This window comes from Rhinopithecus bieti, unplaced genomic scaffold, assembly GCF_001698545.2.
Source record: "Rhinopithecus bieti isolate Rb0 unplaced genomic scaffold, ASM169854v2 scaffold_30479, whole genome shotgun sequence".
Classification (NCBI taxonomy): Eukaryota; Metazoa; Chordata; class Mammalia; order Primates; family Cercopithecidae; genus Rhinopithecus; species Rhinopithecus bieti.
In genome coordinates this window covers 184,591-209,038 of record NW_016813201.1, presented here as the reverse complement: position 1 = coordinate 209,038, position 24,448 = coordinate 184,591, and the positions used below count along the sequence as shown (strand labels likewise).

The following is a 24,448-nucleotide window of genomic DNA, read 5'->3' as shown; positions in this document are numbered from 1 at the left end:
TGCATCAGCCTCCCAAGTAGTTGGGTCTACAGGTGCACCACTATGCCAGGCTTCCTCTTTGTCCTTTAAAACCTTGCCCTTCGAAGTGCAGCCCACATTCCATGTCCTCTAAAAATTTTCCGGGGCCTTCTAGGCCACACTGGTCCATCTTTCTTCTTTAAACTTGGCACTCATTGTACTGTTGCTTGGCTCTAAAATATACTGAGGATTATTTTGGATGTCATTTGGCTTTTTAAAACATTGTCTTGTCTCCAACTGAATATTAATTACATGCAGGTATGTGCCATGTATCTAAACATTGAGACTTTACCTACCCTTATTTCTCTAGGTAGAAACCTATCATTACAGCCCTCATCAGATTATATGCAAGTAGACACTTGACATTTGCAATTTGACTGTTCTCAAATAAGTTGGAACTTTATCTGAGACTCTTGATTTCAATTGCATGTGTAAAAGAAGTCAGCTAGGGGCTGAGAGCCTGGCTAATCAATTTAAATGTGGCTTTATTTGTGCATTGTTGGTCTATATTGTATTAATTCTTGTTAAATGAATAAAATTTGGTTTGGAAAGGTCCATGAAAATAACACATCTGGGGCAGGAAATCATTTTGGGCAAGAAATTAAGTTTTGTAATTGAGGGTGGAAAACTGAGCCTCACAGTGAGATTTACAATGTGCCATGCCCTCTGTACAAAGATATGATGCGTCATGTGCTCTGTTAAGTGCTCCAGCAGAGTAAAAGTCGCTTAAGTGAGAAATTCGTTTGAAAAGGTTTAGCTATATGGTGGTTCACTAGTGATTTGGGGCACGGAAAACAATCTGATTTAACTGACCCAAGAGCCTAGTCAAACAATGCCACATTCACAGATTTGGTGATTCACATTGTCTTGGAATATTCCGTGAGGTATCAGGTGTCAAGAGCCAGGTAGGTAACATCAGTGAGCAAAAGGGCAGAATTCAAGAAAATACCATCAGCACACTGATACCTGCCAACTGACACCTGGCTTCAGTGTTACACAATTAACAGGGGTGGAGGGAATCATCATGCACTGCCTCATGCAGCCTCACCCGGAGGGCTACTGGATGCTAGTTAACTATGGCCTGGAGTATTGTGGAACTCATGTTTTTTGTGGTTGTTTTCTTTCTTTTTTTTTTTTTTTTTGAGATAGTCTCGCTCTGTAGCCCAAGCTGGAGTGCAATGGCACGATCTCGGCTCTATGCAACCTCTGCCTCCTGGGATTACAGGCATGTGCCACCACGCCTGGCTTTTTTTTTTTTTTTTTTTTTCCTGACAGAGTCTTGCTCTGTCGCCCAGACTGGAGTGCAGTGACATGATCTTGGCTCACCACAACCTCCGCCTTCTGGGTTCAAGCAATTCTCCTGCCTCAGCCTCCCAAGTAGCTGGGATTACAGACACCCACCACCATGCCCAGCTAATTTTTTGGTACTTTTAGTAGAGATGAGATTTCACCATGTTGGCCAGGCTAGTTTTGAACTCCTGACCTCAAACGATCTGCCCACCTCAGTCTCCCAAAGCGCTAGGATTACAGGCATAAGCCACCGTGCCTGGATGTATTTTTATTTTTTAAGAGCGGCTACAGGTCTAGGTTTTTAATGTAAATATTTCCAATTAAAAAATATTAGCAGCCAGCTCATTTATAACGAACACTGTACAACCCAAACAAAATACATGTGCAGGCCAGGATTTGGCTCAGGGCCCACCAGTTTGCTACCCCTAGGCTGTTGTTTACATCTATGAACTCCAGGAACCTAGTCCTCTCTTTGTAAAAGGTACAGATGTTCATGGAAGGGTGATTGGACACGCCCAAATGAAAGACAAGAAAGTGTGAATGATGATGATGGCTTTAAAAAGAGTCACTCAGAGGACTGGTAGTATGTTAAATTCATCCATTCCTCAAGTAATATTTATTACATGCCCTAATATGGGCCACTCTCATAGGATTAGGTGAGGGACATACAATAATGAATAAACTACATCCCTGCCACTCTCTTACAAGCTTACATTCTAATGAGGAAGACATTAAATGATAAAGTAATTTCAGTTAGTGGTAAGCATTGTAAAAAAATTAGTGCTGGTTAAGGGATAGAACGTGACACGGGTGTTTAGAGAGGCTTATTTTAGAAGGGGTGGTGAAAGCAGCCCCTCTGGAGAGGACTGCAGAGTGGGACCTAAATAAACACTATCTCTGAGACAGAAACATCCCCACATGAGGATGGCAATAAAGGCGCAGGAAGAGATGTGCATATACAAGGAACAGAAAAAGCAAGGTTGATGGGAGAGGCCGGCAAGGGGTATTTTACAGTGGTATGGGAAACCACTGGAAGCTTTATATATTAGAGCAATGTGATTAACACTTTAAATAGATCATTTTATCTACTGTTCAAAGAAAGGACTGTGGCAAGGGCATGACAGACAGAAATCAGACTACACATACCAGAAAAGTGATAGCTGAAACGGAAATTTGATGAGCTATAAAAGCAGGCAGGGTAGGAATTTTCTCTGTACTTAGAACTGGGTTAGAATTATATTGAACATAGATGGCAAAAGCAGAAGTGAGAAGAGGACACCTGGAATCAAAGAGCCCAAGCAGTTTTTCATGCCTTAATTATAAAATCTTGTACTGTTCAAGATTTTCTATAAGATACACACATTATTGAAGATACTGTATTAGTATTAGTGAAGGAGCATTCTCAAACAGCTGTCTTTTGAACTGTGTTTATGAGTGGTAGAATTCAAACTTTTCTGAATATTTGAGTGCTTTCCAATATGAAGTTTGGGTTGCAGTGGTAAAAATAAATCCTATTTGCCCAACACATATACCACACAAAATGTTGTAAGGGCCAGTAGACAAGAAGTAAAATAACTTGTCAAGTCACCGTGGAGGAATGATTTAAAATGCAGAGCTGACAAGGAAGTCCATGTTCCTTCCATGTAATAGACGGAAATGTTCAAATGATTACAAAGCCAACCTTTGAACAAATGGAAGTGTTCAAATGGTTAGAACACCAGGCTGTGGCTTCCAGCCTTAGAGTGAAAGGGATGAGGGGCTCAAGGCCCACACAATGAACGCTGCTCCCTTCCAGTTTTCACATAGGGAAGTGATGTTCCCCTTATTAAACCTCATGCACATTCTGTCTCTCCAACCCCTTCAACATGCCCATGCATAAGACCCTCAGTATGTTCATGCTTTTAACTTCATTTTAAAAAATCTGGTATGTAAATTTTCAAACTTATGATTGTTAAAAAATTATTTTTTGAAAACTTTCATGAAAACTGAATGTTTTAAGGAAGCTTTTGATGCAGACTGTGGTGTTAATAACGGGGTTCTAAGAGGCAATACTTAAAAGCAATTAAAGCAAAACTTAGAACTTCAGTTCTAAGAAAGAATTAGTCATTTTTATGTTCACTTTGTTTTAAAATGTGAACATGGTTAAGAATTTCACCAGTCTTTAAAGATACCAACTGCAAAGGACAAATGTAATGTTCCATAACATGAAAGGACTTGTATTAAGAATCAGGATTTTGCTGGGCACGGTGGCTCACGCCTGTAATCTCAGCACTTTGGGAGGCGGAGACGGGTGGATCACAAGGTCAGGAGATCAAGACCATCCTGGCTAAACACAGTGAAACCCTGTCTCTACTAAAAATACAAAAAAAGTAGCCAGGTGTGGTACAGGGAGCCTGTAGTCCCAGCTACTCGGGAGGCTGAGGCAGGAGAATGGCGTGAACCCAGGAGGTGGAGCTTGCAGTGAGCCGAGATCATGCCACTGCACTCCAGCCTGGGCGACAGAGTGAGACTCCATCTCAAAAGAAAAAAAAAAAAAAAAAAAAAAAAGGATTTAATTCATGAGTCATTTAAGGAAAAAAAGTATCAGGATCATTAGGATAAATAACATTTTCATTGCTGTAATGGGCCAACCAAAACATGAGACAGAGGACAGAGGGAAAACATACAAAAGCCAGTGAAGTACAAGCACCAATGGATAACAACTGAGAAACCAGTAAAATACCTGGTGGATGAGGCAGCAACCTAGTTTTCAGTTCTAAAATAACAATCTGGGTGTCCAGGCTTCTGAATTCCAGACAAATAAAAAAAATGAAACCTGAATCTGTTCAAGCCTCAAGATCTATCAGTTTACCACAGTGGACAGAAAAATGTGTTCAGTGACAGCACAGTTACAATGAACAAATCCAGAAGGTGAAAAATTCTTCAGGACATGACCCCATTTCAAGTAAGAAATATGGAGAAGCCTGTGGTTAAAGCCAATGCAACATATTTGGACTTTCAACAAACCAGTTAAAACAAATCAGAGATGAGGGCTTTCTGGATACTGACAGGGGTAGTATGGCATTACTTTTAACTCTTACAATAAAGCTATACGGTGATGTTTTAAAAATCCTCAATCTTGTGGATTGAAAATACTTGGGAACAAACTTTCCTTGTATGGGATTTTCTTCCCAATAGCAAGGGTGGAGTGGTGAATTGGTGGGATACAGATTAAGTAAGTTTTGCTAATCATTATTTTTGGAGCTGATAAACAGGTATTATGGGTATTCCACAATTTTGTTTCTCAAAATAAGTTTGAAAATGAGTATTACTTTTAGAGAAAGCTCTAAAATAGCCATAGAGCAGCATGAAGTTAACATCCTTTGACAACTTAGAAAACAGATTCAGTAAGACAATAAGACAAAAATCAAGACCCTGAAAAAAATCTTCACCTAGCTCACAAAGCCACCTCTAAAAACACCATTAACATACAAACCTCATTCCACATGCAGGTGTATCCTCCACAACTCCCCATCTTCACAAACAATCCTCACCCACAGCACTCCTATTTCCCAGCAAAGATAAAGCACATAAGTAATTTCAACACTATTAAGAATTTAATACTTGGGAGGCTGAGGTGGGAGGATCACTTGAGGCCAGGAATTCGTGACCGACCTGGGCAACGTAGCAAGACCTCGTCTCTAAAAAAAAAAAAAGTTAAAAAAAATTCAAGATTAATTTGCTAACAGGGCCTCTGCTGACATTTGTCTCTGCCTTTTTTCAATGTCTTGTAAAGGAAACAAACTGTTTAGCATTTAGAAGCAGTTAGCTTTTCAGAAATATCAATTTATAATTCAGCAATGTGTATTACAAATCATGCAGAAAGAAGTCTTAATGAACTATCTACCCTCTTGCAAGCATGAAGTGGCTAATTTACACTGGGTCTTGTTAGTTTCCGGTTAGTCTTTATAGTTAGAACTATAACTGATTTAAGTAGCACTCCCAACACTTTTATATCCTAATGAATCTCATCTCCTTCAAAGGAGTTGCCTTGAGAAGCTATTTTTTCCAGCCTCCACCACCTGCCATTGGTGAACACATTTTAAGACTTTGGAATCCTCTTCAGAAGCTGTAACTTTATTTTTAAAAATATCCTTAGCAGTAATACATCTTCCTCTTTGTGGGTTTATTTCTTGAAACAGCAACAAATCACTTGGAGCCAAGTCTAGTGGACAATTAAAGTAGGTAAAATAAATGTAATGGAGACCCTTAGTGTAATTATAAAGTAATGCAACATGTTTGACTTTTAAGATCTGTAAACTGATTTCCAAAATCTTGAAAAAAATACCAAATGTGAGTAACTTGAAAACATTCATTTGGATAGAAATTCCGGCTTCTTCATCAAAACTTCACTTCTTTGTGATCAGCTTGTATTCTATCAATGACTCAAGTTCAGGGGCCTCGCCTTTTCTCCTAGCCTACATAAAAGTCATTAACATTAAATGCCTAAATTATACAGAACTGTTAAAGCTCAGTAGTTAGTAAGTTTTGGTTCATTCAATACAGCACCTCATTTCAGAAATAGTACTTAAATCTGACTTAAAATTACCTTATGCAAATCAGGTTTTTTGGTTTAGTGCTACAATATAATATTTAATGTTACACTGTTGGGTGACTCCCACTTTTTCTATATATACAGTGAAGACTTACAATAGCTCACAATGCAGTTAAGAATTGCATTTTAATAATCTCATACTACCATCTAATGGAAGAAAGAGTAAGTTCGTCAGAAAACCAGTACAGTCATTTTGCTATTAAAATTTTGCTTTTTAATAATTTATTTAAATAAGATATTTGAAGCAGTTTAGAAAAAACAAGATTTGTATTTTATTTCCTTGTAAAAATCTTTACACATGCAGACAAACCAGTGTTAAGAAAGTATTCACCATCATTTAAACAAATAACCACTTAAATAGAACAGTGTCTGCAATTTTATCTGTATAAAATAAGATACATTTTACAGAATTCACGCTCCAGTTCTTATAGCAATAAACAATACACAACTATAATAAAGTACAATTGAACCTGACCATGGTTTTTAATTAGATACTGCTAGGGCATTTTAATGTGCAAAAAAATTAACATAGTTCTTTTCAAAAGAAAATGTCCTCAGTGTTCTAGAGACCTAGAGGGTTTCAAGAAATCAAATCCTAATCAGTTTGCGTTTAATGTTTTGATTGAGTCCATACATCACACTGTAGATAGGCAAAACCAAGAACTGATGCAGGCTCAAAGGAAGAGAAAATCAGCGCCTGTGCCTGCCATGTCCTGAGCGACTGCCACCATGGTGCTTGCTTTTATGGGACCTCTCAAAGGAGCGAGATCGTTCACGCCTGTCTCTATGATGTCCCCTTTCATGCCTGTGTTTCTTGGCTGCATCTGAGTGATCCCGAGACTTGCTCTGAGATCGAGAACGAGATTTTTTCCTTTTATGACCATGTCTGTTTGAACTTTTTAAATCATCTCTGGTATGCTTGGCCTTAAGGTGAGGAGAACCATGATTATGATGTCTTCGAGGGCTTTCACTGTGACTGCGGGACCTGCTTCTTGATCTCGAGCTGTATGTCCCAGATCGACTCCGCCTATTATTATAGCTTAGATAATAAAAATTTGAAGTTTAGGTTCAGTTTCTATGGCGAACAGATTACTCTGGTGGTTGCTCATAACAGGTTCAAAACAAAACTACCAGCTACATAAATGACAAACCAGAACTTTTCAAAATCTCCCCACCCATCACTGCTGTATGCCCAAGCCCATACATAACATATTAAATCTTAAGCAAATGTTCTTACGTCTATATTCCAAGGGGAGTAATTAGCAATTTTTAGTGTCCTAGAGCTACACTTTTTATTAAATATCTCCCACATGTTCAAAAGACATTGAAGAGCCACGAGGAGCTAACAATCTACTTACAAGCCTAACTAGGAAAGATTCATTGACTGGTTAATTTGATTATTGGTTATTAATAAGGGGTTAATGAAATACATTTTCTAACTGAAATTTTTTAAAAAAGGAGTTTTCACATTAAAAACAATACTATGGCCCTCAAGCACTTTGTGGGTAGCTCCTACACTTCTCCAAAAAACATGGGAGAAAATATAACAGAATGCCATTAAGATACTGTACGTCCAGAACATCTCCAAACTCACTTCTCATAATTTACCTCATATTAAAAGCCTAATTCTAACCTAACTTTGAAAATAATCTATGTTCAATTTTAAAGAAAAGTATTAACCTTTAAAACTCCAAATAAGACTGCTTCCCTAAGAAAAGATTTACTTACTGTCTTCTTGGAGTATGTGATCTAGAACGTGATCGTGTTCTTGACCTTGATCGACTTGCACTTCTGCTATTTCTACTTCTCTTGCTGTCTTTTCTTACACTTCAAAAAATCATGACATATTAGTTACAAACTTAGTGTGTTAAAAAGTAAACACATAAAAGATTCCTCAAGCCAGTTTTCCAGCCCAAGTATACTCACCCATTGTAAGGGCTTTTGGAAGCCTGTTGTCTATCCTCAGGTTCTTTTTTTACTGTCTTCACATTAATGGAGATTGGTGATTTCTCTTCAGCTTTTACTTCTCTTGGCGATGCTTTTAAAAGACATAACAGCATGTTAACTACTGGATTTAACAGAGGGCCAAAAAGTTGTTTCTAAATGTAACTCAAAGTACCATGCTTCCGCTTCCAAGTATCAGTCTTTAGTTGACTGCCATAAAAGAACATAGTAGCAGTTTCTTAACATCATTTTTCTCTATGCAACTTTCAAATGTAAAAGCTCTCTAACAGAGACACACTTTCAGTGTCCCCAAGTCGTTTTAATTCTAAATACATCTTACATGGTTTGGAGGCTGGAGAAAATCCACCGAGGGTTGAAAGGGCTGGAGTTCCATCAGGATTCAATCCCTTTGCTTTTAATTTGGCTTCTTGTAAGGCTACTTTTCTTTTTTCTACTTCTTTTTCCAGTAATTCATAGTTTGGCTGTTGGGGAAAAAAGAAAGTTAGTATTTCTCCCTTACAGTAGCTTAGACTCTTAGCATCTTGGCACAAACGAGTAAATAGAGAATACCTTTTTTCTGGTATAAAGCCTAAGCGTTTCTATGCAGATTTCCTGGATTTCCTCTTCCGTAGTACCAAAAAGAAGAAACCAATGGGGACGAGTTGGCAATGGAATCTAAACCATAAGAACAGAATGGTTTAGATTAAATTTTTGCTAAATCTGTACTGGAATCACTGAAAATTTGTGTGATTTATCCTACAGAACAAAATGGGAAATATACACCTACCTGAAGTGCTCTAGCTGCAAGGTAGATGCAAGCACATGCTATAGTCTCTGGTTGAAATCGAACAAAAACATTGGTTCGAAGACTGTCATTCATGTAATTCCTGCAAAATATTTCAACTATAAGCTTGTATGTAAACAAACCAGTTCTTCTGAAGCTTACATAAAATTGGAGACTCAATCTACTTTATTCTTTTTTCTTCTCTTATTTATATTCACATCCTCATATTCTAGCATATAACAACTCTTAACTCAAAAAAATCAGTAAGCAGTAAGAATTTAATAGTAGGACCATTTGCAATTTTCCTATATGTGAGCGAAGCTCTTTTAAATTATTTCGTATTACAATCCAACTAGAAATTACTCCTAAAGTTAATATATTTCTGTAAAAAGCAATGCTTTCAAAGTCAATTCTGACATGATTAGTTTCAGAAATGATAAACCACTCCAATAATACTTCAAGCCATTAATTACTGACCATCTCTCCTTTATCCACAATAAAAGCAGTGTCAACCAAGTTCTTTTCAAAAGCTCAAAATACCGTTAACAGGGGTAAAAAGGCATTTTCAGTAGGTAACAAGTTAAACTTATATTAAGAAAATTAAGATATTTAGAAAATCTAGATAGGGAAGTAAAAAGCAATAAATAAACACATATAATGGCCTTGTTTACATACCTTTTTTGTGACTAGGTAAAAGAGATAAACTACTTCAGTTAAAAAATTGCTGAACTTTTATTAATGAACCCTCCCCACAACATTCCTAAACTATTAAAGAAATTTTACAGGTCATTTAAAAGTTAAGCTGAAATTAAATGGACTATTTCTTAAAATCCTAAACCATGAGAACTGCTATAATCCATTTTATGCAACACATACTTAAAATGTCATGCATTTTATAAAAGTAATGAGACTTTTCTAACATTACAAATATTTACTGAGTCCGAAAGAAGCATGGCAGTCATTAAAAGGACATCTTGCTGGGAAGTCCAAAATATAAAAATTACTTCACTAAGTCCTTCACATCAATAGTCTTAGGAAACAGTAGTGTGGCTGATCCACAAACTCCTTGGCTTGACCTTTAAATAAGCCAGCACTCCAAATCACACATCTGCATCTCAAAAAGTCCAAGTGCTAAAGCATTTAAGCAATATAATAGTAACATCTCTTTTAAAAATGAAGTGCTTCTTGCTTCTAATATTATTACTGCAATACAGCCAAGCAGTTATATAAATTAAGCCAGTATGGGAACTGGTGCCCATTTCAAGCTGCAAGTTTGTAGTCTCCTTTGGTAGAATTCATGCTATACACACTAAAAATAAAAATTTAGTCAAATTCCTAATAAGAAACCACTTAATTCATAATGGCTGGACAACAAATCTATCAAAAATGAACTATTCATTTTGATAGTTACAAGTATACATTAAATACATAGGCATGTCAAGTAGTTACTTCTAGAAGCAAATATACAAATCCTTTTGACACCCCGACAGAACTAGAAGATGCTGCCAGATGGATATGGACCACTTCAGTGAATCTCGGATGAGAGCTTGCACTGGATTGGCTGGAGAGCAGGGTAGCCAATCAGGCCATCCTGAGGTCATGGGCTGAAGTGCAGAGGGCAGAGTTCTATGACTTACCATCATGGACTACCCTTTAATTAAAGAGTAGAAAAAAGAACAAAGTTAAATTGAGTTCTCCATTAAAAGTAATTAGTCAAGCCAAGAAAACAGGAAGCAGAAATAAGCATTATTTACCTTTTGGTTAAAAAAACAAAACAAAACAACAAAAGCCCCAAACAAACTTATCTCATTATTTTGGAAAGGGAAAATGAAACTTACTTTATTTCTGCTTCTGTTTTCCTGGCTAGGAAAGAAATCTAAAAAAGTGACTTACCAGGCAGTTTGAACCAGGGTTTGATTACGTTCACATTCTAAGACTTGTAAATACATAACAATGATCTGAAGGACAAGGGAAAAAAACTCAATTTAGTATACTGGTAGTTCTTTCCGAGTAGAGTTCAATGAAAAAAGTAATTGAAAATGTTAGATTCAAGTTATAATTCTGCATCGATAATACAGACCAATTTAAATGTACGTAAGATTCTAATGTGAACCGTTATATGCCTAGATTTTACATAAATTCTGTTTAGAAGTACATTTCAGAATTATACAGGAAAAAAAGGCAATTAAGAGTATTTTTCATTGGCACTTTACTATGTGATTGGGCACTGTGCTAGATTATTTCACCTAATTTCCCAAGGTACATTTCTAGCCCAGGTGGTCCTGACCCGGGTAACTCACTCTACCGCTTATATTGATAACGAAAGCTAAGAGATGTTGGGAGAAACAAATTTCCGATAATGCTAACAGTGAGCAGCCAACACACTTAGAACATTCTACTATGACAGTAAGTGTGCCAGACACTTTTGTAGCTACACATTTATTCCTTGGAATGAGGAACTTTACATCTCTGTTTTCTAGGTGGAAAAACTGGGACTTTAACCACAGAAACAAAAGTAACTTCTCTATGAACACACAATTAAGATTTAAGATTTGAACCTACATTTTTGACTGTCACTTTACTGATAAATCTCAACATCCAAAAGAATGTTTTTCGATGAAGCCTGAACCTTTAAAGGAATGCCTTTTAAAACCAAGGTTAATGCTCAGATAGAAACATAAATTCATATAAAATATAATTTTTAGAAAAGTCCTAATACTTACAAACCCAATTTCTGTACTCTACAACTCACCTTATGAGGATGCTTGACATGAACACAAAATCCCAACTCCTTTAGCACCCTCCTCTCTGCTTTGATAACTTGATTTTTGGTGTTAATGTAGTTCTGATCAAGGATCAGGGGGCTTGGAGTCCTATAGTTTGTAAGAAATAAAATCAAAACTGTTTTGCACATCCAAAAAATTTTATTTGTGGCATCTCCATTTTCCCTTCCAACCAACTATTGGCAACAGAAACCAGCTTTTTAAACTCCTGCAAACAAGTTAAAGCATTAATCTTGTGCTGTCCAAGTTATGCTAATTAAATATATACATCTATGAGACTAAGTTCCTAAAGGAACTAACAATTCTGTAATGAAAAAAATTCACTCTAATGCTCAAATTCATCCTTGCCAACTTTTCCATTCTGCTTATATTCTAGGAGTACATATATATATGTATTTAACTTTAGTGATAGCATGATTTCTTATCACAAACCTCAAAGTCTCTCCAAGAGACTCTCCACTGGCCAAAGTAATGTGCTCCAGGCTGGTCCGATGGTAGTGGGTTATCAGAACTTATTAACATCAGTGTCACTAAAGTTGGTATACAATCCCCCCACTGCTATTTGATTGGCTTAAAAAAAAAAAAAAACTAACGTGCTCCTAAGATTTACAGTACTATCAAGTCCTCAAAGATCATACTGATTTTTCAGTCATTCTATAAAATAATAACTCTTGGCTGGTTTATGGCCAAATTTTCAAATGTTGCGGGGGAACAGTGGGTAGCTAATCCAGATTCCCCTCCAATGGGGTGGTATGTTTTTAACAATTTGTTGTTAAGAGCCTACCTGTTTAAAAAAGTAATCTGAAAATTATAGATTCAGGTCAATTACCCAAATAAATTAAAAATCATATTTAAAACTCCACGTGACCCATGAGATCCAGGCCAAAATTTGGTCAGGGCTGTAGTTATTAGGCAATATGCTTTAGTATTAATACAGAAGAGAATGAACGGCTATAGTGAGGGAACCAGAACATATTCAAGGGCTCTGTACCAGACTAAATTTTGGTAACTCAGAAGTTTCTATAATACAGAAAGCTTATGTCAGTGGTTTAATGCTTTAAAAGTAGTACATTCAACTGATGTTATCCCCACGTTTTATTATATAGTTTAAAAACCTATTACATAGTTTAAAAACTTACAATAAAAGACGATCTTATCTATGTCTTACAATTCGGAACCGGTTTCTTCCCGAGAAGTTTTAGTCAGGAAAGGTTAAGGAATTGGGTTTTTGTTTTCTGTTGTTGGTCATGTCTGAAATTTACCCAAGTCCAACACATTCTTAGATCCAACCAACAAAAACTACAATTGTATCAAGACACTGATTATATGGTAAAAGTAGAATACTTCAACATTTTTGTCCATACTCATTTCATTTTCAGCCAAAAGACTTAAGAGTCTTTGCTCTAGGGGATCCAGAAAAATGTATCTCATATTTTAAAACAAAATCTACTTTGATACATGCACCGAAGGTTAGAAAACAATCTGCAATGAACTTCATTACCCCTATGGTAACATCAGAGTAAAAAGTCAGTTATCACACATTTTCCTTACTTTCCTCCATTTAAAATTATTACAGAAACTGGAATGCTTACTAAACAAAAATTGGCAGAGCTGACAAGATAAAAGACATCTGTTACTTAAAATGGCCTTCACTCAGACCCATTCCTCACACCTATGAGGAATGAGGCCACCAGCTGGCCTCATTGAGCTGCTTTCTAATATTAACGTGTAATGATGAATCCATTTATCAGGACAGTAGGCTACAAATTGCTCTTTGGAAAATAAGTCAAACTTAATTCTCATGAAAGCAACCTCTCTCTCTCTCTATATATATATACACACACACATATACATATACATACGTACATATAAACATATTCCAAAGATCTTAAGGTTTATGATCAGGTTTTATCATCATAGGAAATTTGGAAAAAAATTAAACCAACCTCAGACTCTTTTTAACTTATGGTGGTGTTATCTAATGGCTCTCCTTAACTGGCATTAAGAGATAAAATAGCTCCAGTGTTACAGCTGCACACTATTTTAAGTCTTAACCCCTTGCAATCCAGACAGAAGACGGTATCATCAAAATCCCTAATAAAATGTAATTTTATGAAAATATAGTTGTCTCATTTTTCTCTACTTGTTAATAAAAATGATTGATACCTCTTAACATAACCTGCTTTAAGAGCTGCCTTCAAATGGTGATATAATTCATTTGTTCTTGCAATTACACTAAAGAAGCTAAATATTTGTTTGAATCATAGCTACTATTTAGTCCCAAATCAGACTTACATGCCATATTCTGTTTTTGTGTCAAATTCCCAATGACATCAAAACAGATTTAAGAAAACTAAACCCATTATTTACTATAATTCAATATACACTTAACTTCTTGCTTAATCCTGCTATTACCTGCAATTTTCAAAGTTAACTTTGTGGGTATATAACCTAAAACCAGACACCTTCATTTTGTTCAGAATTGGTTCTACCTCACAAATCAAGGGTGCACCTGTAATTTACAACTACCGGGTAGAGGTTACTTTGTATCATAAATTTAAAAAAATGTATCTCCATAAACCAGCAGTAAACAGTTTCAAATTACAAATTAGTACTTTCTGTTGCAACAAGCACATTAAATTAAGGTCTGCTAGAATTTTTTCCTCCCTAATCAAGTAAACTTTCCTTGCCAATAAAGTCTGGGGAGGTGGCATTTTAAAATCTCTTTAAAAAAGAAGTCTTCATCTATTCAAAGAAAACTCAGAAATAATTTTCATTATCAACACACAAACTCAATTTCTGCTTTAGGTTTCTATTGTCCGATTTTTCTGATTTATACAAGAATTATTTTCAGTTTTAGAAAATCCTGGTCTTTGGTCATTAGAAGTTTATTATATGGTTAGTTAGAGAAGCTATTTTCCTTTAGCATGATTATGTAATTGACATATAACTCAACAACAACAAAAATTACAAAGTCCAAACATGGTTAGTCTCATTTATGTGTTACAAAGATTGAGAAATTTTGGAACCAGGTTCTCAAGAGACTGTAAGAGATAGGTAGTTTACAAAGAGGCATACTGCCAAGCAATATACAAAAAATCTGTAATGCCTACTTAAAAGTAGAAACATTCTTTATAGGTATTTAAACAAACTGAAGGCCACCTTGTAGAGCCACAGAATTATACCGTAGAAAGCTGGTAGATTAAATAACATCACTTAATATCTTTCCAATTCTTACCTATCCAACTTTTATCATCTATGGATACACTGAAAGTACATTACATTTACTAATGAGAATGGTTAAACCAGTCTTTGAAAATTTTAATACACTGCATCTCAAAAGTATTTGGAAACTACTACAATGAAAAAGCAATCGTCCCTCCAAATTTAACCATTTATTGTGAAGTTAAAAGATAATTATCGAACCACAAAAAATTGAAGGAGGAACAGGCCAAACAATCCAGGTTGGGAACTAAGCACTGGTACTTTTTAAAAAGCTCCTCTGCTAATTCTCAATGTGTAGCCAGGCTGAAGAGACCAATGACCTACAGGCGACATGAATAATGTATCTCCACTGTAACTGTCACAGTCACACTACAATTTAAAGTTACGAATAAACTAGATGAAAACAAATAGCATCATCAAGACAAGTATGCTTTACCTAACTAACGTATAATACCAACAGTACTTTCTAATGACATTAACCTGTGCAAAAATAAATACAAAGCTATAGTTCTAATAACTTGGACAGCAAAGACAAAAGCTTGTAACAAGAAACAGGAGTTTTTCTAAATGGTTCACCAGTGGCCAACCTGTTAGTCCCCGATTCCAGTGACCTATTCTCAGAGCACTGGCTTCTCCTTGGGGATTTTCGATACTTCACTCACTGTTGCCATGACGACAGCTTCATCTCTATGTACCACTCCACATCACCCAGGCTTTGGTAAATGTAGCTGGTCGCTGTATAGTCGGTTGCAAGGGAAAAAAGAGTTGAAGTTAATAACATATACAAGTTACGTGCTTGAGTAAACTTGTAATATGCATAGAAACACTTTTACATCCTGCTTTAAAAAAAGGCTTCCATGCAATTAACAACTCCTTTTAAATTTTGCTATAATCAGACTTCTAAGATTGAAACAAAATCAGTTTCTCTGTAATAATGACCCAAAAAACAAAGTTACATCAGACACAACGATCAGGTGAGATTATATTATTTTAAATTCCATGGTTTTCACAGTTAAGACCTATTCTGATATCAACGAAGAAAACTTGGTCTCACAGGAAAATTTCACAAAAAATAATCATGTGATTACATAATAGCTGGCTCAATGGTTCAAAGAATAATACTAGAAAACCATTTCCTTTAAGCAAAGAGAAACCTTTGACTAAAGATAGAGCCTTGTATTAGTGTCATGACTTTAAACATCCTGAAGAATCAGCCAGATATCTAAATACAGATTAAAGCTCAGACCATACCAAAGACCAATTTGAAATCTTCCCAATTCCCAGGGACTCATCAACAAACTAAAAGATGTTTTAGAATTTAAAAATTACTCTATCCCTGGACACAGTTAAGGTGAATGAGAAAAGATGGGGGAGAAAAAGTATGTAGGAAAACTGTTTCAGACTTTTTGACTAGGATATTTTTTTTTTAAAAGAACTGTCTGTAGACTCACAGAATAGACTAGTCATCTTAAAGTTGCTTTAATATTTGCTTGTCTGAATAGTTCCATTACTGCCAACTTACAGATTCAGCCAATAAGGACTACTCATATAGGATACTAACAGCACTAACCAACATACCCAACCCCCATAACAACTTATAATCCTTTTAATAACTTCCTTTCAAACTCAGTGCACTGACTACCATCACTACAATTCCTTAAAGAGTGAATACAAAAACTAACCTACACCAAATATATCCTTCTGCAGCATGTACTGAAAGTCACCTGTAGATGCAGGAAGTCCTGCAACAAACTTTTTGGTACTGCCTCACAGGAACACATAGGTCCACATAAAATTATGTTACCACAACACCTAGGAGATACTATTTCAGTCTCTGTATTTTCTTACAACATCAAATAAATGAGCCTTATCTAAATGCAACCCAATCAACCTTGTTAATTTTCTAACCCACTCACTGAGACTGTATCTGACCAAAACAAAATACCTGTTTAATCCCTTTGACTTCAAACTTCAAACTTTATCATCCTGCAGTCCTTTCAGATCCGGTATTATTCGATATATCGTAGTTCAATGTTGAGAAGTACTCTAACAAAAGCCAACCTCAATTGATAAAGAATTAACTGGGACTTCGAGTAGAAAAACATAATCTACACAGAACTTTGCCACAATATTAACTTAAACTACAGTGTTTAAACTTCCACAGCCTTCAGTCTTCCAGAGAGGGGAGAGGAAAAATAACTTACAGAATACACTCACACTTGAGCCAAACGTACTCCCTTTCTTGTTTAATCTTAAGCCACAGGCCTGGCTTCACAGCACTGTTAGGATTGTCCATAAATGCAACTGCCTCTACAAACTTTAGATAACCGGTTAATTATGTTTCTTTTTTCAAATTATTTTAAATATCCGTGTTCCTATATGAACGTTAACACCTAAATTAAAGTCCGTTTTCTTTTGCATCCATATTGACTTGAGAGGAAAGATGTTTTGATTTGATGACGGGTGCACAGTACAGCAGTAGCAAGAGATGCTATGTTCAATAATGCCAATCTTACCTTTTTCCTCTTAACTGGCGTAGGTGGTGGAATACATTAATCACATCTCTTATTCTTCTAGGTGCTTCTTCGATTTTTGATGCAAGATTAATACAAGCCATAGCAACAATCTGAAAGAATCCATGAGCCACAAAAGCCATTGTTAGATTAAACTCACTTTGAAGAATAAACTTTAGAACACAAGTGGGACAATCTTTAGTAAAATTAGAGCGGACATTTCTATGCCATAAGCCTACCAGCTATGCTAGTACTACACTCTTTGTTGTTCCACTCATCTTAATTTTGGTTCCAGAGTCAAGCTCAATCTCACAGCACTTCTGTATTTGGTTGAAAACTACTTCTCGTTAAGAGGGCACTTAGGTTCGGGATCCATTTTCTGGATTGTGAACCACATTCTAAAGGTTTCCACTTCCTGGCGAGGGAGAAGTAGGTACAAAGGCCTAAACTAAACCACTCCCTTTCTGGAAAGGCTGGCTGCTAACACTACCCCTACTTCTGCCCATTTCCGGATGAAGAAATCCCTTTTACCCGCCTCCGCTGTGCTTACCTCGAAACTGTGTTTGACGAAAGATTTGGAGTAGAAAAAACGATGAAACAACACCTGCCCCGTTGCCATAGCCACCTGCAGACAAGAGAGGAGAACGGAAGCGCAGGGGTCAGGCGGGCCCGCTCCAGGCGCCGCCGCCATTTTGTGCCGCCGATCGCTTCCCTTTCCCCTCCCGCCGCCGCCGAGAACAGCCCGCTGCCAGGTCCTCCCTCCGCCTCCGCAGCCCCCCGCCCCAGCACACCCCGGCCCCGGCTGGGCCCCGAACGGGAGAGCCTGAGGGAGCCGTCCCCACCCTTCCCGGGGCACGGTGATACTGGGATGCGGCGTAGGGATCGGAGGGGAGGAGAGGAGCGCCCGGCCGACCCAGGGCCAGAGCACTGACCTGCGGCAGCCGGAGGAGAATGCCGGCGGCCTGGATGAGCTCGCAGCCCAGGATGCGTAAGTCTGTCTCGCTGGGCAGGTCGAGCCCGTCCTGCATGGATGGGGTGGGCGAGAGCCTCTCCTCCGGAATCAGAGAGTGGTCGATGGTGAGTGAAACTTCCGAGTACAGGCGATCGCCGATCAGGATCCCTCCCGTCGTGGTCGTCGTCGTGGTCGTCGTCCCGGAGCTGGAGCCGCCCGCGCTTGGGGCGGCCGACGAGGCGGCGGCGGCAGCAGTAGCTGTCGAGTGAGGCCCGGACGCCATAGTCTTAGCGAGCTGCACGCAAGCTCAACGCAGCCGGAACCCGAAACAAGACTAACCAGCGTTCTCGGCGCGACGGATATTCCCGTGACCGCCGGGTTCTGGGCCGCTTCACGCCGCGTGCGCTTCCGCCCTGACGTCACCACACCGGCCCGCCGCGCGCCAACTAGTCCCTTCAGGCCGCGCCTCCGCCTTCGGCATCGGCCTGCGAGGAGAGTGTTGGGTGCTGCGACAGACCTTGGGGTCATCAGTGGCTAAGGAGGCCTTGTCTAGCCAAGGCCTGTTGATACCACCTTGTTTGTGATACTTAGCCACACGAATAATGGAGCTTTACAGGCTCCCTTATGCCCAAAATAGAGATGGCGGCATTGGCTATCATCTCTGCGCCCCTTCACCCTGCGTTCCGGCCTCTTCCTTTAACCTCGGCGCCGCCAGTGTTCCGCATGTACCAAGGGAAGTGGCGGTCGACCTGAGCGCGCTTTGGCGGGTGGAAGTGGTGACTGATGTCGTGTGTGGACGAATGTGTAATATAAAGTGACCCTCAAGGAACCTGGAGAGGGCTGCTTTACAGTATTTGAAGAACGCAGGGCAGTGGACTGTATCGGTTCCCAGATGAAAGCTCCCCGGGGGGCGTGTTTTTGCCAGTGTGGGGAAGTAGGGCGGAAGCATAGGAATGACCGCGAGGGCGGCTGCTTTCCTGCCCGGCCTTTGACACCGACAAGGCTTTCAGTAATCTGGAAAATCCCTAGTTTCCAAAAATAGTCTTAGGGCGAGGACTTGACAGAGGTAATTTAATTATGCCTGGGAGTGTCAGTTTATACATGGTTACCTGCCGAGGGTAGGCAGAATAGGTGAAGTCAACCTCGTGGGTTTTTTTTTTCTGTGATACTAGCTAGCAAATTCCAGCGTTTCCTGAACCTTGAAGTAAAAACGATGATACTGATCTAAACTACTAGAATCTAGGTTGGAAGGAAAGTAATGCATCACGTTTTACTTTTGACGCTCAGAAAGCCATACCCCAAAGACTGAGAGGCTTTAGAAGCTGCCTCATAATGCAGGTCCCCCTAACCTTGACTTGTTGCCCGCCCTTTCCCCAAATGCAGGGAGGTACTCTCTGAAATTTCCTTCCCAGACTAGAGAAGCCTCTTTGTAGAAGAAACAATCGCATTCTTCCCCTCACTGAAATCTGGTATCCTATTTCAGAAAAACAGAAATGCAGCCATGCCTGGAGGGACTTTTTCACAAGATAGCTCAAAAGAAAATTATTTGCTAATAAATTTCTGTCCATTCATTCTTCCCAATAATCATTTGCTGCTTCTCAAAATAAATGTCTACATTTCCCATCTCCCCTTTCCCCTATGAAAAAAGGATATAAAATCTTCTGTACTCCATTAAGCTACTGGGTAATGATTCTCCTGCTATTACTCCGGTGTTATGTATGCCTTGTCCCCTGTTAATCGCCTGTTATCAGTTGATTTCTTTTTTTTTTTTTCTTTTTTTAAAGTGGAGTCTTGCTCGGTCGCCCAAACTGGAGTGCAGTGGCGCGATCTCGGCTCACTGCAACTTCCGCCTCTCAGGTTCAAGCGATTCTCCCACCTCAGCCTCCCCAGTAGCTAGGATTACAGGCACACACCACATGCCCAGCTAATTTTTGTATTTTTGTAGAGATGGGGTTTCACCATGTTGGCTAGGCTGGTCTTGAACTCCTGACCTCAGGTGATCCGCCCGCCGTGGCCTCCCAAAATGCTGGGATTACAGGCATGAGCCACCGCACCTGGCCTTACTAGTTGATTATTTAAGCGAACCTTCAGCGGCAAAGTTGTTTTAAAACGTACTGATACTTGACCCTTGTCTGCAGAGGTTGATGTCATTGATTTAAGGTGGGCCCAGCTAAGGTGGGCCCAGCCAGTGGTTCAATTTTGCCTGTCTTCCAGTGATTGGAATGTACAGCCAAGAGAGTGTAATTACGGTGCTGGCAGAAGTATTAACCTATCTGTATGTCACTGTCTTCACTTTCTGACTAGGCTGCTTCCAGGGAATCTTTCCACCTCAATATTTATGAGAGATCTATAATTTTATAACAAACTTTTAAAGGAGACTCAGTTTCCTTAAACACAACTGATGACACCAGTTTTCTGGTTTTCTTCCATTTTTGTTTTTAGAGCCACTGTCTCACTGTGTTGCCCAGGCTGGCTTTGAACTCCTGAACTCAAGGGATCTTCCCACCTCAGCCACCTGAGTAGCTGGGACTATACGTGGCACACCACTGTGCCTGGTCAGTTTTCTGGTTTTGATAACCTATGGTTGTGTGAGATATTTATCATTGGGCAAAGTTGGAGGAATATATAGGAGAAGTCTATTTTTGCAACTTCCATGTCTTATTTCCAAATAACCCTAATTGATGATGTACTTCATTGAAACATTAGACTTCAATGAAATCATTACCTATATTTGTAATGACTTGAGAGTAATATAATTTAACTTATTTTTTTGACCTCTGAACTTTTTATTGGCCTCCTGCCCCAAAGGGTACCCTGCTTCTGCTGGTTTAATGTCTCAGAACTTTGGTGTCTTTGGTCTCAGATACCGCTTTGCCATCCATTATCCAGCAGATGGTGGTCTTTTGGATGGTTTGCATGGAGTTGCTGCTGTCCAGGGCATCACCAAGATTGAAGTCCTTGCCGTCTTCCAGCAGGTGGCGGTAGGTGGCAATCTCAGCCTCCAGCTTGACCCTGATGTTCAGCAGGGCTCCTGGGTCTGGCACTGTCCCTTTGCCCAGGCCTGTGCCAGCTCTGACTCCAGGTGAAGCAGGATCCTGTTAAGCTGCTCCATCTGCAGGGCATAATGGGCCTCCACCTCCCTTAGGCTGTTTTCCAGGCTGGCCTTCAGGTTTCTCATGGAGTCCAGGTTGATCTCCAAGGACTGGACTGTATGTCTCAGCTCCATTAGCATCATAGCAGCTCCAACCTGGGCAGATGGTGTGATGACCCCTGTGGTGTTCTCCTCAATCTGCTAAGACCAGTACTTGTCCAGCTCCTATTGGTTCTTCAGGGCCAGCTTGCCATATTGGGCCTGGATGTCTGCCATGATCTTGATGAGATCCTGAGATTTGGGGACATCTACCTCCACATTCAACCCAGAGCTAGCAGTCTGGGCTTGTAGGCCTTTTACTTCCTCTTCGTGGTTCTTCTTCATAAAGCACAGCTCCTCCTTGAGAGCCTCAATCTGTCTCCAGCTGCAGCCGAGTGGCATTGGTGTCATGGATTCCGTTTCCATGGATGTTGTTCTTCACAGACTGGCGTGTGGCCAGCTCTGTCTCATACTTGACTCTAAAGTCATCAGCAGCAAGACAGGCATTGTCAATCTGCAGAATGATGTGCATTGTCCACAGTATTTGTGAAGATCTGAGCCCTCAGGTCCTCGATGGCCTTGAAGTAATGGCTCCAGTCTCTGACCTGGGGTCCCTTCTTCTCCAGGTGCTCCTGGATTTTGCTTTCCAGCCTCTGGTTCTTGGTCTCCAGGCTCCTCACTCTGTCCAGGTAGGAGACCAGGCGGTTGTCAGGCTTTGCATGGTCTCCTTGTTCTGGATGCTACTCATTCCTGCCAGACCCCCAGCCATCCCTGCGGCCAGGACCTGGGACCCCTTGCTGCCCCAGAAGCTGGTGGAGTGAGACATGGAGATCCGGGAACCAGAGCCCCTGGCGCCTGCACAGATGCTGGCCATGCTGCTGACCAGCTGGGAGTTGTAGCTGGGCGCCTGGACAGAGCCCAGGCACCGGTAGTTGGTGGAGAAGGCAGAGTGAGTGGCGAAGCTCATGCTGTCCAGGGAGGAGGGTAAGAGGATAGGACTCAGGCTTTGCCGACCAATTTAACTTATTTTTAAGACATATCTTAATGGAAGATTTTCTCCTCTTTAGAGTCTTCCACTATGCCTCTCCAATAAGCTGGCTTGGTGACGTCTTGATATACTTTATATTTTTACCCACTAGGTTCATGGTTAATCCAGTAAAGGTTCACAAGCATAGGAGGGAGAAGTCTGGGGGATGCAGGTGGGAGGAGGGTCTCTTGCTCTCCAGTAGTGCCCCTCTCTACTTCTGAGATCTGTTCCCAGTGGACCTCTGCTCTCTGCTTCCTGTATCTGGCAGTCATTTCCAGGAGAGCAGAGCCACCCAGGGCAGTTCCATAATTTTGTGCCCATTTCCCACTCATTTCTGATAGAACCCTTCATTTTATTAAAAACACATGATTGTTTTTACTGTTCCTCCCTCCCAGCTTCAACAAAGGAGGAGGGGGGTGGGTCAATATTTTATATAGGTATTTACTTAGCATTAACTCATCAAACTGTCATGTTATTTTAAACTTTACTTTCATTTTTTAAAAATCTATGACACTGTAATTGGAGGTGGCAAACAAAAAAACTAATCATGGATAACCCAGAGGATGGAGGGCATGGGGCTAGTGGCTCTACTCCACAAGGTTTTGTAAGGATGGAGGTTTAAAAAAAAATGAGTCTATTTCTGTGGATGGGAGGAAAAAATAATGTTTTAAAATGGTAACTCTGTCCTATCCTTTCAGAGTCAAATTCCAGAAAAATCATACTTTGGAAAACCTGTTATAGTGTCTCTTTTTTGTTTATTTTTTTTTTTGAGACGGAGTCTTGCTCTGTCACCCAGGCTGAAGTGCAGTGACTGGATCTTGGCTCACTGCAAGCTCCACCTCCCGGGTTCCCGCCATTCTCCTGCCTCAGCCTCCCAAGTAGCTGGGACTACAGGCGCCCGCCACCTCGCCCGGCTAATTTTTTGTAGAGACGGGGTTTCACTGTGTTAGCCAGGATGGTATAGTGTTTCTTTTTCTTTCTCTCTTCCTTCCCTCCTCCCCCCAGGCCCCTCCCTCCCCCCACACACACCTTTTTTTGAGACAGAGTTTCACTCTGTCACTCAGGCTGGAATGCAGTGGCACGATCACAGCTCACTGTTGTCTCGACCTCTCTGGGCTCAAGTGATCCTCCCACCTCAGCCTCCCAAGTAGCTGGCACTACAGATGTGCACCACCACTAATTTTTGTATTGTTTTGTAGAGACGGGGGTCTCACTGTGTAGCCCTAGTTGCTCTGGAACTTCTGGGCTCAAGAGATCCGTCCACCTTGGTCTCCCAAAGTGTTGGGATTACAGGAGTGTGTCACAGGGCTCGACTGTGTTACCTTGTTTCTGTTACTTTGCGGAAGGTTGCTTTTCCAAATGTACCTACTTATAAAACACCGACATTAAAATGCAGATGTGGGAAAGTCCACTGGGCGCAATGGCTCACACCTATAATCCCAGCACTTAAGGAGGACAAGGTGGAAGGATCGCTTGAGCCCAGAAGTTTGAGACCAGTCTGGGCAACAAAGTGAGACCATCTCCCCTTTAAAAAAAAAAAAAAGAAAAGGGAAGAAAAAGAAAACAAAAGTGGAAAGGGTAAGACCTAGTCACAATTACAAAGGATTCAAAGTTAGGAAGAGTGAAGCTCGTGTTTTTTTGTTTTTATTTTATTTATTTATTTACCGAGACAGGACCTCACTCTGTTGTCCAGGCTGAAGTGCAGTGACATGATCAAAGCTCACTGTAGCTTCAACCGCCCAGGCTCAAGTGACTCTCCCACCTCAGCCTCCCCAATAGCTGGGACTACAGGCACACACCACCAAAACTAGCTAATTTTAAAAAACTTATGTTTTGTTCAGACAGAATTTCACCACATTGCCCAGGCTGGTCTTGAACTCCTGGGCTCAAATGATCCTGCTGCCGCCACGTCCCAAAGTGCTGGGATTACAACTGTGAGACGCTGCACCTGGCCAAGTCCACTTTTTTTTTTTTTTGAGATGGAGTCTTGCTCTGTCGTCCAGGCTGGAGTGCAGTGGCACAATCTCAGCTCACTGCAACCTCTGACTCCCGGGTTCAAGCAATTCTCCTGCCTCACCCTCCCCAGTAGCTGGGACTACAGGCACATGCCACCATGTCTGGCTAATTTTTGTATTTTTAGTAGAGACGGAGTTTCACCATGCTGACCAGGCTGGTCTCGAACTCCTGA

The 24,448-nt window shown here is 40.0% G+C and overlaps 1 protein-coding gene and 1 pseudogene across 2 annotated transcripts; both read right to left on the bottom strand.

Moving 5' to 3' along the window:
- Positions 1-6,093: 6,093 nt before the first annotated feature.
- On the bottom strand, positions 6,094-19,771 carry CCNL1 (cyclin L1). Of its 2 annotated transcripts, XM_017847765.1 has the most exons (11): positions 18,084-19,771; positions 17,702-17,776; positions 17,155-17,264; positions 11,383-11,503; positions 10,524-10,588; positions 8,634-8,733; positions 8,417-8,521; positions 8,187-8,328; positions 7,829-7,940; positions 7,631-7,729; positions 6,094-6,941 (listed from the first exon to the last, which is right to left on the bottom strand). In XM_017847765.1, the coding sequence occupies exons 1-11, from the start codon at positions 18,384-18,386 to the stop codon at positions 6,593-6,595; spliced, it is 1,581 nt and encodes a 526-aa protein (XP_017703254.1). In that variant the 5' UTR covers positions 18,387-19,771; the 3' UTR covers positions 6,094-6,592. The 2 variants fall into 2 exon arrangements, 1 of the variants encoding a protein (XP_017703254.1); XR_001880617.1 differs by lacking the exons at positions 6,094-6,941; positions 7,631-7,729; positions 7,829-7,940; positions 8,187-8,328 and adding an exon at positions 10,268-10,281.
- A 1,160-nt stretch (positions 19,772-20,931) lies between these two features.
- LOC108512490 (keratin, type I cytoskeletal 18 pseudogene) lies at positions 20,932-22,517 on the bottom strand (annotated as a pseudogene).
- Between the last annotated feature and the right edge of the window lie 1,931 nt (positions 22,518-24,448).